Raw genomic sequence first — 14,273 nt, 5'->3', positions numbered from 1 at the left:
GGGCAAGTATGAATACTGCCACATCTCTGCTGGAACACCGTCAGATGGGGCTGTAAAGATACATGCAGTGCAGTGTTTAAGGGCTCATCTCAATACTTAATACATAACAGGTCACTTGATAGTTTACAAGGCAATTACATTTGAAACCTTGTGGGACCTTTTTGAAGTTTAAAGGAGCCCCCTGAGTGATGCAAACAGTTAAAAATCAGCTCGAAATGACTTGATGCAATGTCTCTCTAGAATGTGCAAAACAAGCCACTACGTCTGACACTGCTGACACTACTGTCATGTTTTTTGTGGCTGTATATGGCTGCATATTTATCTTGTCAGCTCGGCTGTCATGTTATTATCTTCTTCCTCTGTCCTCTTTTTGGAGATCCGAAATGTTGCCTCATTCTGGACTCGAAACGACTCATTCTTCTGTCGCCAGTTTCAAATGAGTCCTTTTTGTCTGAGTCTGCACAGATCTGTGTAACCAAAGTTCATCCAGAAAATGTTTACGTCTTTCATTTTTTTGGCCTTTCGCACAGTGCAGGCTCACTCAGGGTTCTCTGAATCATCAGCTATCACTTGGTCAAAAGCCTGCTTAACCACTTTCACCACAAGAACATTTAACCCATGGCTAATTGTTAGCCAGAGGCTAATGACATTTAACAGTGGCCTCCTTTGCAAAGATTTTGAACTCTTTGTTTTCACATAGTCAACAGTTAGCCCTGTGTTTAAACGTTTTTTTCTGGGAACAACCATAAAAAACGCTCAGCTCTGAGATAAAGCTGCATATGCAATTCATTGGACAGTTTCAACATCATCCTGCGTCATCGCTGCTATATGAACCCAAGGGGGGAAATCAAAACAGTATTTAATAGCAAGTCATGCTTCATTTAACTGTGCTCGGAGGCTTTATTTATCTTCTCTGGTGGTCTGAGTAGCAAAGTGCTAACCAAAAAACAGTTTGTACAACTCTGGAGCAACAATGAATGGACTTCATAAATAACAGAGAAGGAATTGTTCGGAACAGGGATGAGAACAAAACCGGAGCACAAATCTATGATCCATGGTTTTCTCGTACAGCCCTCGATCATATGCTGCCTCCCTAGTTTGGCACGCTTCATCAAAACCTTGAGAACCCCTGCTGCACGCGGTTTGTGTGGTCGAATGTTCATCTCAGACTCTAAAGGCTTTCTGTCCTCTAGTTTTAAAGCTGCAGTGCACTCCAAGATTGTTGCTGGTGTGGGTTACAGACCAATTACCACGTAGACCAATGAAAGATACACAACTGACAGTTACTCAGACGTCTATCAAGCTGTGGCGCTGTCACTAAACTGACCACCTAACACACTGACACAAAAGGGAAAATATGATTTCAGACTTTGTGTGCATTGGACAAACCATCTCCGTCCCTCTCTCTCCTCAGGTAAACACTACGGGGTGTACAGCTGCGAGGGCTGCAAAGGTTTCTTCAAACGGACAGTGCGCAAAGACCTGACGTACACCTGTCGTGACAACAAGGACTGTGTCATTGACAAGCGCCAGAGGAACCGCTGCCAGTACTGCCGCTACCAGAAGTGTTTAGCCATGGGCATGAAGAGAGAAGGTACAGCACATACCGTTGAGGATAAAGTCCCACTTACCCATTCCCTGAAGTCTGTGCTCATCCGCATAAACAAATATTTAGACACAGAATTTGGGTCCTGTTTAATCGCAGTAAATATGGTGCCTCCTTCTGATCGCTTGTCCTTTTCAGAAAAATCTGTTTTTAATTAGTTTAGTTGAAATGCTGCTCCGCAATTGCAAAGAGCAAACGTGCGGCCCCTCAGATATGACTTCCAGGTTTGAAGATGTCCCTTTTTGCTTGCTTCCTACAAGTAAAGCAACTTGTTTCCCTCACTGCCTCAATCCAATTTTCCAGCAGCACTCGGAGGTGCGACTCCGCTGTGCTGCACCATGCTGTGCATTGCAGCCATAGGCGTCACTGCATTTAAAAATGTTCTGCTTCAAGCACTGCTTTTTGGGAAATAATGCATTCAGCTGTTGCAGTATGGCTGAATGTGGAAACAGAGTGAGGGTTTGTGAGAACAGGCAGTCCTCAGGGAGCTCACTGATGTAGACTGAAGGAATAAAAACATAACAATGGGGCTGTGTGAACTGAATGTCAGCGTTCGTGCTCTTGTGCTCCTAATTATTTGTATAAACCTGGAAGTTGTGTGGGACAGCCTACCTAGTTATCGCAGCCGGCTTGTTTTCACAAACGCGAAGACTGTTTGTGTGCTTATTCTGCGAGACAGTCAATGGAGAAAATTTGATCAGAGAACTCAAATTGGATAATGTCTTGTAATTGCATGGCGTGATGAAAACGTGCACCACATTCCTCAAATTAGAGGCTACTGGAATGCATCATTCTGCTGCTCTTTTTAAATGGACACACTGATTTAATCAGTCTCATGGTGAGTCATAGAGCACGTACTGCAGTTGTGGAGGACAGACTGTTAATCAAACACTCACTTTAAATCATGTCCTGTCACTGTGGTTAAAGAACTCCATTCGAACTGCAGCAGCCATCCATAACATAAACACAACAGTGCACCTACTCTGGCCACCACAGCTATAATATTATCAAAGAACACAGCTGACTCTTTACATGCTCATTCTTATTCACTGGTCATAGCGGGGACTTCATCTTCCTGTCCTATCATTTAAAGTTTGAAGAGTCAGGTAACATATCATCCCGCTGTGGACAGGAAGGGCTTTGTTTCGCCATTAAAGAACTCATTAAAGATACAACAATCAAACATCCTGCACATTTAAATCACTCCTCCTCCAACGCCGAAGCCCTGTCATCTCTGGGTAGAGACTGGGGATTAGAGAATTATCCACTGTAACATTTACAAGGTTAAGGTTTGACTGCCATTAATATCACACTGACTTCCCTCTCAGCTCTCAGCCATGCTGCTTTTAGCCCCCACAATGACACGACTTCTGTGTTGATGAAGGACTCTTACATGTGAATTCCTCCAGAAGGTAGTCAGGGAACAGCAGTGGAAGGCAGCAAATGAATGAAGAGAATCCTTAAAGTGAACTGACTGGACTGGATCACCAAATGTTGTAACCTGTGATGCGTTCACTTACTAATTTGAACAGCGAATGGTTAAAGAGAATTGGATGAACTGCATAGTTTCTGACTACGAGTCTTTTAAGTGAAGAAAAAAACTATTTGAATCAGCAAAGTGATTCATAATTCTTGACATTTCATGAAAGATTTTCTCGAAATAAACTTGCGGCTCACACGTTCAAAGGACTTTATCACGTCTGTTAATGGTATGTAGGGTCTCTGTGCAAATACTTAAAGAGCAATAGCAAAGGCCTCAGCCACGTATCGTCGTCAAAACAGGGAACAATGTCGAGAGAAGGGGCTGAAGCTTTTTCACACAGACTTTCTCTATTTATGGATTTCATGATTGATTGCATACACTATATATTCTGGCAATAAATGAGACTGGCTGGCTGTTGAGTACTAGCGTTGTTGAAAATGATTGCCGTTGTTTGATGCCGCGCTTGTCGCTCTTCTTTGAGAGCGACCCTGACTTGTAAACACTAAATTGCCAAATACCATGTGTGCCTGTGGGGGCCGTACAGTAAAGACAGATTTTTCAGAGCCAATAAGGAATCAGTCTGGTTGTCTGAGGGGAAAAAAAAAAAAACAGGCAGTCAGGTGTGAATTTTAACACTCCACGAGGGTGTTAAAAATATTAGCGCTCTCAGCACTGCTGTTAAGCACTCTTTCGCACATTGAACAAATCAATCACTGCCTCTCACCATTACGGTGGCCACGGACACAGAATACAGATATAGAGTGCGTAGATTAGACTGAGCGATGTGCTGTAAAGCCAGGGGAGCCAAGATGGCAGGTGTTAACCAGGTGTGCAGGTGCATGTGCGCTGGATGTTGCTCCACAGTTTAAAGCTGTACGAACACGAAGATTCCATGTTTTTTGGATAAAACCGTTTTGGAGGCTCTCCTATCCAAGGCCAATTTGTCTTGACCTTTACTTGGCCTCCCCTCCCTCTTGCTTTTATTTATATCATTGTTGGGCTCTTTACTCCTTTCAAGGATATTATCATTTACTGCCTTTCGCCTCACTCGCAGTGCTGCCTAAGCCTCCCCCTACACCCCGAGGGCTGTGGTTAGAGAACAAGGCAGCAGTAGCCCAAAAGGCTAAGCGAATCCACAGAAAAACAGGATTAAATGAATTTATGCTCTCCCAGTAAGAAGAGGAGAAGAGGGGAGGGGGGGAAATAAAGCTAACATGATTTCAGCCCTCCTCACCTCTCCCTGACTCCAACACAAGTATTCTACCCTTGGGCTGACCTCCACCGCCAGACAGCAGTTCCTCTAAAATGGGGCCCCTTTCCCTCTGCTCCTCTAACAACGCCTGCCCCCCACCCCCAACCCCCCCGAACAAGACCACAGCCTCTCTGATTCAGGACTTGGAATAGAAACCAGAGTAGGGGAAACATAAGAAGACAGATCATTCTGCAAACCCAGTGTATGTGATGTATGTGAGTGTGTGATGTGTGTGTGTGTGTGTGTGAGTGTGTGATGTGTGTGTGTGTGCGTGTGCATGGTTCTTCAGGTGTGTATGTAAGCTTGCATGCTGACACTGAATCTCCAAAAGCTCTTTATCATTCAACACATTGCGTCCAAAACTTGTTATTAATCCGTTTGTGGAGGACAAACTTATAAAAAGCCGCAGCGCTTTTCCCGTGGTGTCTTGAATTAAGCAAATTACAGCCCTTTGAAAAGACAAAGCACACACACATGCATCTTTTCCATCCTCACTTGAGGGTCGACGTGCGGTTTCTCTTGCCTTGGCCACAGTGAGTCTCAGTGTCTGCTCAGCACACAAACCATTTCCTGTGTCTCCTCGCCAAGCCAATCAAATGACAGAACCAACGCGGTTTTGCTTCAACTAGATTTTTTTTTTTTTTTTTCTACATGTCGGGAGGAAAAAAAAGATGCACGAGACAAAGTCTTCATTGATTTGTGTTTTGTTTTTTTTTTCATTTAAGCTGTTCTGGCGACCACGCATGGCATGGAGGAGTAGTGACAGGCGATACATTATTTATGTGTCTATAAATGATTTGTGTATAAAAGAAGCTGGCTGTTTGTCATTGAGCACTGCAGGAAAAACACATCTCTTTGATAAGGAAGCTGAAAGAAGTCCTTGAGCATTTGCACGCTGCTGCGTTGTGCATAATGTAGGTCTAAGGTCCAAAATGAATTCCATCCGCACTGTCGAAGCAATTATTGATGATTGAACTCTCTTGGATATGTTTACAGGCATAATACATACAGGGTCATGCACTATTCACTAGCTTACTGAGACACACTGACTGAAGCAGGCTTTCGCACATGCAAACACTTGGCGTGGGTAAGCAAACACACACTCAAGCATGCACACGCATATTATCGCATGTATAAGTGTGTGCCATTACAAACAAGGGCCAACAGTGTATTCAGTTTTGTACTGATATGTACCATTCTATGAACTATTTGTTGTGTCAGAATCAGCAAGATTTCAAGCATTTAATCAAAGGGGAGGATTCAGTGTCGGAAGCTCTTTCCACAACTGCTTTGCAAAACAAAAAGACATCTGCTTCATCAAGTCATTTCATCTCAGATTCATCCGGCATAATTTATTTTTGTTCAGAGCAGAAAAAAAAAATCTACCAATGCAGTTCCCTTTGTGAGAGAATGCTTCCAAAAATGAGGCTTGTTCAGTGTCTTGAACAAGACTTAGGTAAGGCAGATGTTTGCACCAGAAACAAGAACATTTGACTGTTGCAGAAGTTTAAAAGAAAAAAAAAAAGATCTGACAACAGCTGGAGTCACTTATAATGGGAGACTGACTTTTTAAAAATAACAGACAACATGACTTGCTAAATTCAGCAGCCCATTGCAGGGGCTTCATTTTAAGTGTTTTAATGCACTTGCAGTTGAAGTTGCAGAATTAAAGTTGCATTAATAAATGTTTGGCCACTAGAGGGCAGAAGTGACTGAAACAGCCAGCTATTGGCTTTTGCTAACATGATAGGAAACAGTTACCTGCTTGTAGATGCAGAGTAATATTTAGTATTTTGTTTGGAGTCATGTTTGTGTTCACCTGATAAGTGCAAGTCCAATATTCCCAAATTCTTAAAAATATCTGTTGTGTGTTCCACTTTACTCAGCAGCTAATAGCTAAGCTAAGCCAGTTAATGCTGCTACTTGAAACAAGGCTGTGCTGAAAGTGGTGTGAGGGGATCCAAACAGTAAATATACTGTAAAACCAAAGTTATCTAAAAGAGGCTGATATTTTTAACATGTTGACATTGTTAAAAATAAAAAAAAAACAGAAAACAGCAGTAGTGACCGGAACCAGTTTTGTTACATGCAGCCGTTCAGGAGGAGCGCCAGCGAGCCAAGGACAGAAACGAGAACGAGGTGGAGTCCACCAGCTGCGCCAACGAGGACATGCCCGTGGAGAAGATTCTGGAGGCCGAGCAGGCGGTGGAACCCAAAACCGAGACCTACATTGAGACCAACCTCGGTGTGCCATCCAACTCGGTGAGTTGGTATTTTAATGCATTCTCTGGCAAACACTCACATACTGTGTCATTCTGCAACAAGTCATCACAGTCAACTACCTGCATGTTGACATGTGTCCCTATACAGTCTGCTGTATACTTAACATGGAAGAATTCAATGCATTATTTTGTACTAACACGTAATGGTACAAGACAGTCAAAGTGTAACTATGTCCAAGGCTCCTGCCAGTAAGACTTAGGGAAGAGAAAGTAAAATGCTCTTAAGATTTATGATTTATGGCATATGCTTTATTTTCTGCTTTCCCGAATCTTCCTGGAGCTGTCCCAACACTGTCCACATGTTTTTTGTTTTTTTTCTATTTTTTCCAGCTGCAAGTAGCTCCTATATCTCAATTTTCAGAAACGGCACAGTTTGCATACTGACATCTTGGCGCATGTGGACTTTTGTCATTTCTGTAAATATGGTACTTATTATCCAATTAGACTTGTCATGTCGATTGGAATTGGGACTGTTGGAACTGCACTGTTTGAAAAGCATTTTATTTTCCCTGTTTCCAGTAATAAAGCTTCAATAGAGAAGAAGATTCTTTCTTGTCATGTGCAGTCATACTCAGAATAACGGAGTGAATTCTTTTCTCTGCTTTTAACCCAGTGGGCAGCCAACGTCCAGCCTCACCCTTAAGCTTTTGCTTGTTTTTGTTGTGGAGTCTAGTCAGTCAGGAAGTTAATCAACACGTGTCCTCCGTTTTTTAGTCCCTTTGGAGGTGACTGCTTGAGGTGTAGAGCACCGGTTTACCTGTTCACCTTGTATCAGCTCCTGCACGCAGCTGTGAGTTTCCTCATCTATCCCCTCAGTATCAGCTGGGCACTGTGGGCTGTCTTTGACAAAGATGAGACTAAGAGTGATGAATAATGCAACAGGCAGACTGTTCCTGAAAGCATCCCACAAAGCCTCAGCTTTCTCAGGAATTCTGCTGGAACATGAGAAACAGTGGAGCTGTGCAGCAGCCTACCAAAGGAGGCGGTGGGAGGTGGGAGGAGGGACGGAGGGTGAGACTGAAGGAAGGAGGGGGGGGGGGGGGCGCTTCTTCTGCAATTCATCTGCTTCAGGGGAGGGAAATGTCCTGTGAAGTAAAGGTAGAAAAGTGAAGGCTGTTATGTGAGTAAATGGGAGCTATTTTTGGGGGGGAGACCAGATGAAAACGGAGGAGATGAGCGTTGACATTAGGGAGAGGGAGAAAGAGTGGAGAGTCACGGGGGAGCGGCTGGCAGCTCAGACACACTAATGCACCGAGTGTGTTTGGGCTCAGGCATGGTTGGTCCCTCGATGCCCGCTGCCTGCAGAAGACAGATGAAAACAGGACTGATAAATGGATGTACGCGAGAGAGGATCGACTTTAAGTGGAATCATGTCAGGATCATGCTATCTGAGCACCTACAAAATTGCCCACTGACTCTGCGCAAGTTGAATTTACAGTAGAAACATAAATTCATTTGTAACGTAACTTGTTTCTGCTTCACACATATACTATCAAATAAAAAGCGATCTTATGTGTATTTGCAGTTTTGCACACATAACTTTGGGTAATCACTTGATGCATCATCCTCTTTCAGGGTTCCTGAATATCTCGTTTCTTTGAACAATACACTATATACACTAGCAACTCTTGCTGCTTGGTTACGCCCTCCCCCTGATGTTGACGATGCCGACAGGTGCATGTGCCGACGATGCTACGAGTCGTGGAGCACATGTCTGTTTGTCTGCAGCCATCCGCAGTCCAGCAGCAGTGTGTCGGGGACGCAGGGTAAATAGGACTGAAAGTGTCTGCTTGGAGCAAGCAAGAAAACACTTTGATCTGACCAAGCTGGAGTCCAGAATGTTGGCAGAGTATCGGCATGCAGGCTGTCCTGACCACAAGGACTCCCCTTCTGTCTGAGTCCCGTCCCCGCTGCCTCCCACTGTGAGGTCTCCATTCAGAGGCGCTGCCCCGTGCTGTAATTGATCACAGGGCTCAGGCCATGAGTGTACATCATGAATAGACCACCGCCACTGTCTAATGGCCGGGGTCTGGCCAACCTGAATAAAGTGTGTTTATCTCATGGTGACCTAGAACAGGAGTTAAACAGGCGTTAGTAATTTGCCTTCAGTCAGGCAAGGAGAGGACGTCTCTTGGAGGTAGCCCGGGGGGGGGGGGGACTGTTGTTCGCTAATCCTGGGAGTGTTTCTTTCTTTCTATGTATTCCTCTCCTTCTCTAACTTCATTGACTTTATTTCTGGATGGCTCTTCTACCATCTATGCATGAATTAATAGAACTTACATAAAGGTTGAGCTCCTTATCTTTCCCTGAACTTAAGGCAGGAAGTGTTGCTGTTATTTAGATGATAATTAGCTGATGATTCATCCCCATATGAGGACAGTTTCTTTCCTCCAATCTAAAAAAGTGGGACACTGGAGTAATTCATTTTCATACCGATCTGTGTGAGTACCCAATTTTCCCTCGCTTGTCACGCTAGTGTAGTCTGGTTCAAGCAGAATAATGAAAAATTGAAAGGCAAATCTTTCGTCTCCCCTCCTCCAAGTGATGAAAATTTCATAGGACAGTATGCAAGCCTGGCATTTCTCTAAGTTGCAGGGATGATCGACCATGGCGGTGGAGCGTGCGTGGCTATAAACCCTTTGATTTGCTGGGATTGAAGACAGTGTTGTTTGTGGCAGGCGTTTAAAAAATCTGCAAAAGGGGCTAAAATCCAGGAACTTCAACTTTATTCTCTTACTTCTAAGTTTTTGTCCAAGCGTCCTCCTGCTCACTTGCCTCCAGCTGCAGTCCCTACAGTGGAAGAAGTTGACACTTACAGTTGGGTTGCAAGGTATTCCCAAGTGGGCTTTTGTACTTCCACACATGGAGGTTAATGCCATTCCCTCACAGGTCGCAGTGGGCTCTTCCATTGTGGCCCAGTAACATCTTAAATGCTGCTCTGTGACTTGAACAGTAAGTACAGTAATGTAATGCCCGGGGATTGTTGCAGGAGAGTGTAAGCTCCTCTCCCCTGTCATCTCCGCAGACAGAGGCAAAGAAACCAGGTCAGTGTAAACACGGCTAAGATAGCCATACAACATTCATGAGGCTCGCCGTGTTTAACGAGAACCCTGGGACATGTATTCTTATGAGGAGGGGTGGCTCGACCGCGCCGTACACCGAAGCCCCTTTTTTGTTTGTCTTTTGTTTTGGCTGGGGCTGCCCTTTGGAGTGAATTAGCCGAATCTGTTTATGTGTTTTTCGAGAGGAAGTGCAGCTCACGAAAAACTGTCGCGCCGTCCACGTCTCCCACGGAGATCAGATGCTGAAATATTCATAGGATGCCCCCCCCCCCCCCCCCCCCATGAAGAAAAAAAGAGTTTTCAAAACACTGTAGGCTTTGTGTCTGGTTTAGGTTTTTCATATCTGTGATACTCTGCAGTCAGTGTGAGTTTCACACCGTAGGGAGGGAACGTGCAGGAGAGGAAGGGATAGTCTTTGGCCTGCGTATTAGAAGAGGAGACTGTGAGTGGAGGCTTGTTTTCTCCTTCATCTTGAACTAATCTTCTCCTGAGAGCCGCAGTTGATGTCGGGATCCTCCGAGCTTTTAGCATCGATCGGTGGGATTTGAAGAGGGAAGTTGGGGAGAAGTTGCTGGGCGGTTTCCGTCGGAGTGCGAGTTCACACAGGGATACGTGGAATTTAAGGATGTTTACTTGAATTAAAATTATGCAAAGCGTGTGCACAGAGTCTTTGTTTACACACACACACACACACACACACACACACACACACACACACACACATCAAGGGTGTGTTCTCCTGGGATGATGAGAAATTACTCGTCAGAAGTCGACAGTATTGTTGGGGATTTTTTTTTTTTGTTTTCTTCCCAGATGGATTTACATTTTCGTGAGTTCGTCATACTGTATGTTTGTTGCATTAGTATTCCACCGCTGCTCACAAACTCCCTGTTGGTTAAGGAATAATGCCTCCCAATCTGATGCATCAAGACAGTTAAGGACAAGCAGCCCTTGTCTTTGGACTGGCACTTTAATTACACACAGAAATGATCAGCTCAAGAGTTTCTTAAGGAAGACATTTGTTGGCTAGCTTGCTTTAAATTTGACACTTTTTAAGACAAGAAAAGAAAAATCAAATGAATAAATGCACTAATTCAACAATTTTAGCCCACTGAATGTCATCCCTGGCATTAAAAATGTTAGAAACCAGCTTTTGGACCATTGCGTATCTTCTAAAGTCCTGTTTACGGCCCTGTTCATTGATGAATAAGGGAGCTGACCTTGGTTAATTCTTTTCATCAAACATAAACGTTGGGTGTGAGGAGGTAGATTCTTCCAATTCAAGACATTTTTGTATTTGGTGGAGCATGCTTTCACAACAACACCTCTGCCATGTAAGCCCCCGAGTGAAGGGAGGCTTTTTTCTTACATAACGTACATTAAGATAATAGATAAGTCCATATCTGCGAGCTGGAAGACTCTCCTTTCAGCTTTTATGCTCATCTCTCCTCAAGGCTTAAGTAGATCTAATGAAGTGAAATTAAGGAAAGATTGTGGCTTTCTCTCGGTTCCCCTGGACCTTTCATTTCACACAGGAACTAGTCTATGTTCTTGTTTTGCCACTAAATAGACAATGTACAGTGACAGCCCAGTCCATTACTGAGAACTGCTTATTTATCCTTTATGTAGAATGTGTTCCTTCTTCTCAGAAATACTGACTTTAAATGTGACGGTTAATCTTTTGAAATCGTATTACTTGGAAGATACTTAGAAATATAAGAATAGATGCACATTTCCCATCTGTTAATTTCAATAAGCTTTTGATAGATAATGAAGCCACAGAGTTCCAGATAATGGACTTTAGGCTCAGTTACTGTGTGACTGCTTTCGGAGTCACACAGTCATTATGTGTTTTTCTGTGAGTAAACATGAATAATCATTACACACAATCATTTGCACATTTGCAGAGTGTTATAAATCCCTGCTCAGCCTGGTAATAAGAGTCCCATCTGAGCTCCTAAGCGCTTGTTATGTTGTGAAGTGTCAGCGGAGTGTCAGGGACGGGCCTCTTGAGCTCCACTAGCTGTCCAAAAGGCTGATTTGTGTGTCGGCTAAAAGGTCCCCGAAGAAAGAATCTCTTTGGTGAAAGTCGTTATTTCGCCGGCAGCTCTCTGCAGGTACTTCCTCCACGAGCTGGGACAGAGTCGCTGTTTGTTTTGTCTTCCTGCAAGCTCCTCTTTAGAGGATGTTATTCATAGCATAGTGCTCATGCGAGCGTGAATGTGCACGTGGCCCGACCTGACACCAGGCTCTCAGCCAAAAGAGAGACACACACACGATGAAAGGACAATCTGACACCTCTTCATTTTCTGCATTACCTGAATTTCTGACTCTCAGATTTGCGTCTGCTTGCCTGTGTCTCTCTGCAGCCCAACGACCCAGTGACAAACATCTGTCAGGCGGCTGACAAACAGCTCTTTACCCTGGTGGAGTGGGCCAAGAGGATCCCCCACTTCTCTGAACTGCCACTGGACGACCAGGTCATCCTTCTACGAGCAGGTATGTCTAAACGTGCTGAAACAAGTCAATTAAAGAGCCGATAAAAAGCCTTAAAAAGCAGCTTTAAAGCCAACCAAACAACCTACATTTGCACTATTTAACTTATAGTCTTTTGTGTGCCTTTTTTCTTATGCAAGTATGTTGAGTAAACCAGAGTCAAATCCTTCGTATGTGCACACATGTTCGGCCAGTAAAGCCTATTCTGATTCTGATTCAAGGAAATGCACCGATACAAACGGCAGCCAGGAGCTGAGATCAAATACTATACAAATAATCACTACTTTGACGAATGCCTCGTGACTACTTTAGCCATTATTGTCAGAACAAACGTGGCGAGATGAGTTTGCTCTTTGATATTTTTAATGCTGAACAGTGTTTTTTTTTTTTTTTAAAGGGCCTGCACACCCACACACGTTTTCAGCTCTTGTGACGGATTAAACCACCGATAAAAAACAAGTTTGGCAGAGTTACTGCACAAACCCTCCATGAGAAAGCACACACAGATGCTAGCATGAGCTCTCTGTCTGTATCTAGCTTGAAATATCTAAGCAAAGCACAACTTGAGGAGCCTAATGTGGCCGTAACCATGACTAACTCTCTCGGTCATGTGACCGAGACGAGACTCAGACCCACCAAGGTCACAACAGCTCATTGTGTGTGTATCTGCTTTTTGTGGAAAAACAAGCGGGCCGCTCAGCATCGCAGGAGCAGCGACGTTAAAAACACGGTGAATCATCCGTCACTTCTCGTCCATTCGCTAACATCACGTGCAGGAAGGTCTTTCGGCTTCTCCCAACACGTTGCCCTTGTTGCCTGCCTGTCGCCCCAAATTACACCATTATATTCTAAATCCACCTTGAGGGAAAAAATGCTATTACACACCCAGCCCATGCTTAAAAAAATCTCCCCCTTCATTCCTCATCCTTCGCACATACAATGATGGAGAGACGTCAGCGACGCAGAGAGAGACATTATTCTGGAGAGCTCGTCTCTTCTCGGCTCTCAGGTTTTCTATAAATAACCGCTTTAGTTCTGCTGTATCACAGATAAAAGCATCCCGGCTCCTCTCATGCCCAACTCAACTCTGGGGAGAAGAGGCGAGTGTTGCCAGGCAGAACAGTTAAAGGAGCCCTGTCACTCAAAAGGCGGCGTCTTGTGTCTTCAGTGCTCTCCGTGTCAAGCCCCTGCTTTGGCACATCAAGCCTGTTGTCTTTATTGTGGTGGCAGGCGCAGTTCATCCCTTTTACACGCTTGTCTCTTCAGAAAGCGTGATTCAGATGTCTTGGTAATAACCTGATGCCTGCGCTGGAGAAAGCTGCACGCTTTTACCGCGCAGCTTAATTGATTCATTGGAATTCCCCCTTTGTTGTCAGTTTCATTTTGTTTGAATGCTGTGTGAACTTTTGTACCGGGATTTGCTTGTGTTTTTTTTTTTTTTTTTTCTTCCCTTCATACTTTTCCTCACTGCCTCTCCCCATCTCTGCCGCAGGTTGGAATGAACTCCTCATTGCATCATTTTCGCACCGCTCTATAGCGATTAAAGACGGGATCCTATTGGCGACCGGGCTGCATGTCCACCGCAACAGCGCCCACAGTGCCGGAGTGGGAGCCATCTTTGACAGGTCATTATTGTAGTCCTGTTTAAACTAAGAGCAACCCGCAGCTGTCATTTTTCATCATGTTATAGGTACTGTTTTCTAACAGCTCATATTTCATACCTGGTTTATTGGCTGGAACTAATGGCTTTATTAGCGGGTGAGAGCACTAATAAATCGCTGATTAACTCAGGTAAATTTATACTAGCCATTGTAGGAGTGTCTTATTACAAAGTGACATAATTTTGGACATATTTAAGATGCAGCTAAGTTTTGCTAATGCTCATGTATATATTAGTAAATGCTTTATCAGTAAGCCGTTTAAGACTCCTCCATCATAAAAGCTCAGAAGTTGACCTCATAATGCCTTATTGCTGATCTATAAAGCATTAAAGAATGCTGACAACACTTCATTCATGTTTGTCATGTTACTGTTTTATCAATCAGTGATTAGTCATTAATAATGATGCTGCAGCATTTCTTGTTTTTTCTCT

General features: G+C 43.9%; 1 protein-coding gene across 2 annotated transcripts in view; it reads left to right on the top strand.

Moving 5' to 3' along the window:
• Nucleotides 1-14,273, top strand: part of rxraa (retinoid X receptor, alpha a) — a 98,823-nt gene that overhangs the window by 79,050 nt on the left and 5,500 nt on the right. Inside the window, exons 5-8 of one of the 2 annotated variants that reach the window (XM_076757805.1) lie at nucleotides 1,415-1,594; nucleotides 6,434-6,603; nucleotides 12,055-12,184; nucleotides 13,674-13,806. In XM_076757805.1, coding sequence (XP_076613920.1) covers nucleotides 1,415-1,594; nucleotides 6,434-6,603; nucleotides 12,055-12,184; nucleotides 13,674-13,806 — 613 coding nt within the window. Of the gene's footprint in view, nucleotides 1-1,414; nucleotides 1,595-6,418; nucleotides 6,604-12,054; nucleotides 12,185-13,673; nucleotides 13,807-14,273 lie in introns of both variants that reach the window. The other variant, XM_076757804.1, reaches the window with a different exon arrangement.

Source organism: Chaetodon auriga, chromosome 19, assembly GCF_051107435.1.
Source record: "Chaetodon auriga isolate fChaAug3 chromosome 19, fChaAug3.hap1, whole genome shotgun sequence".
Taxonomy (NCBI): domain Eukaryota; kingdom Metazoa; phylum Chordata; class Actinopteri; order Chaetodontiformes; family Chaetodontidae; genus Chaetodon; species Chaetodon auriga.
The sequence above is the reverse complement of the archived record's forward strand: the minus strand, read 5'-3'. Positions and strand labels throughout refer to the sequence as shown.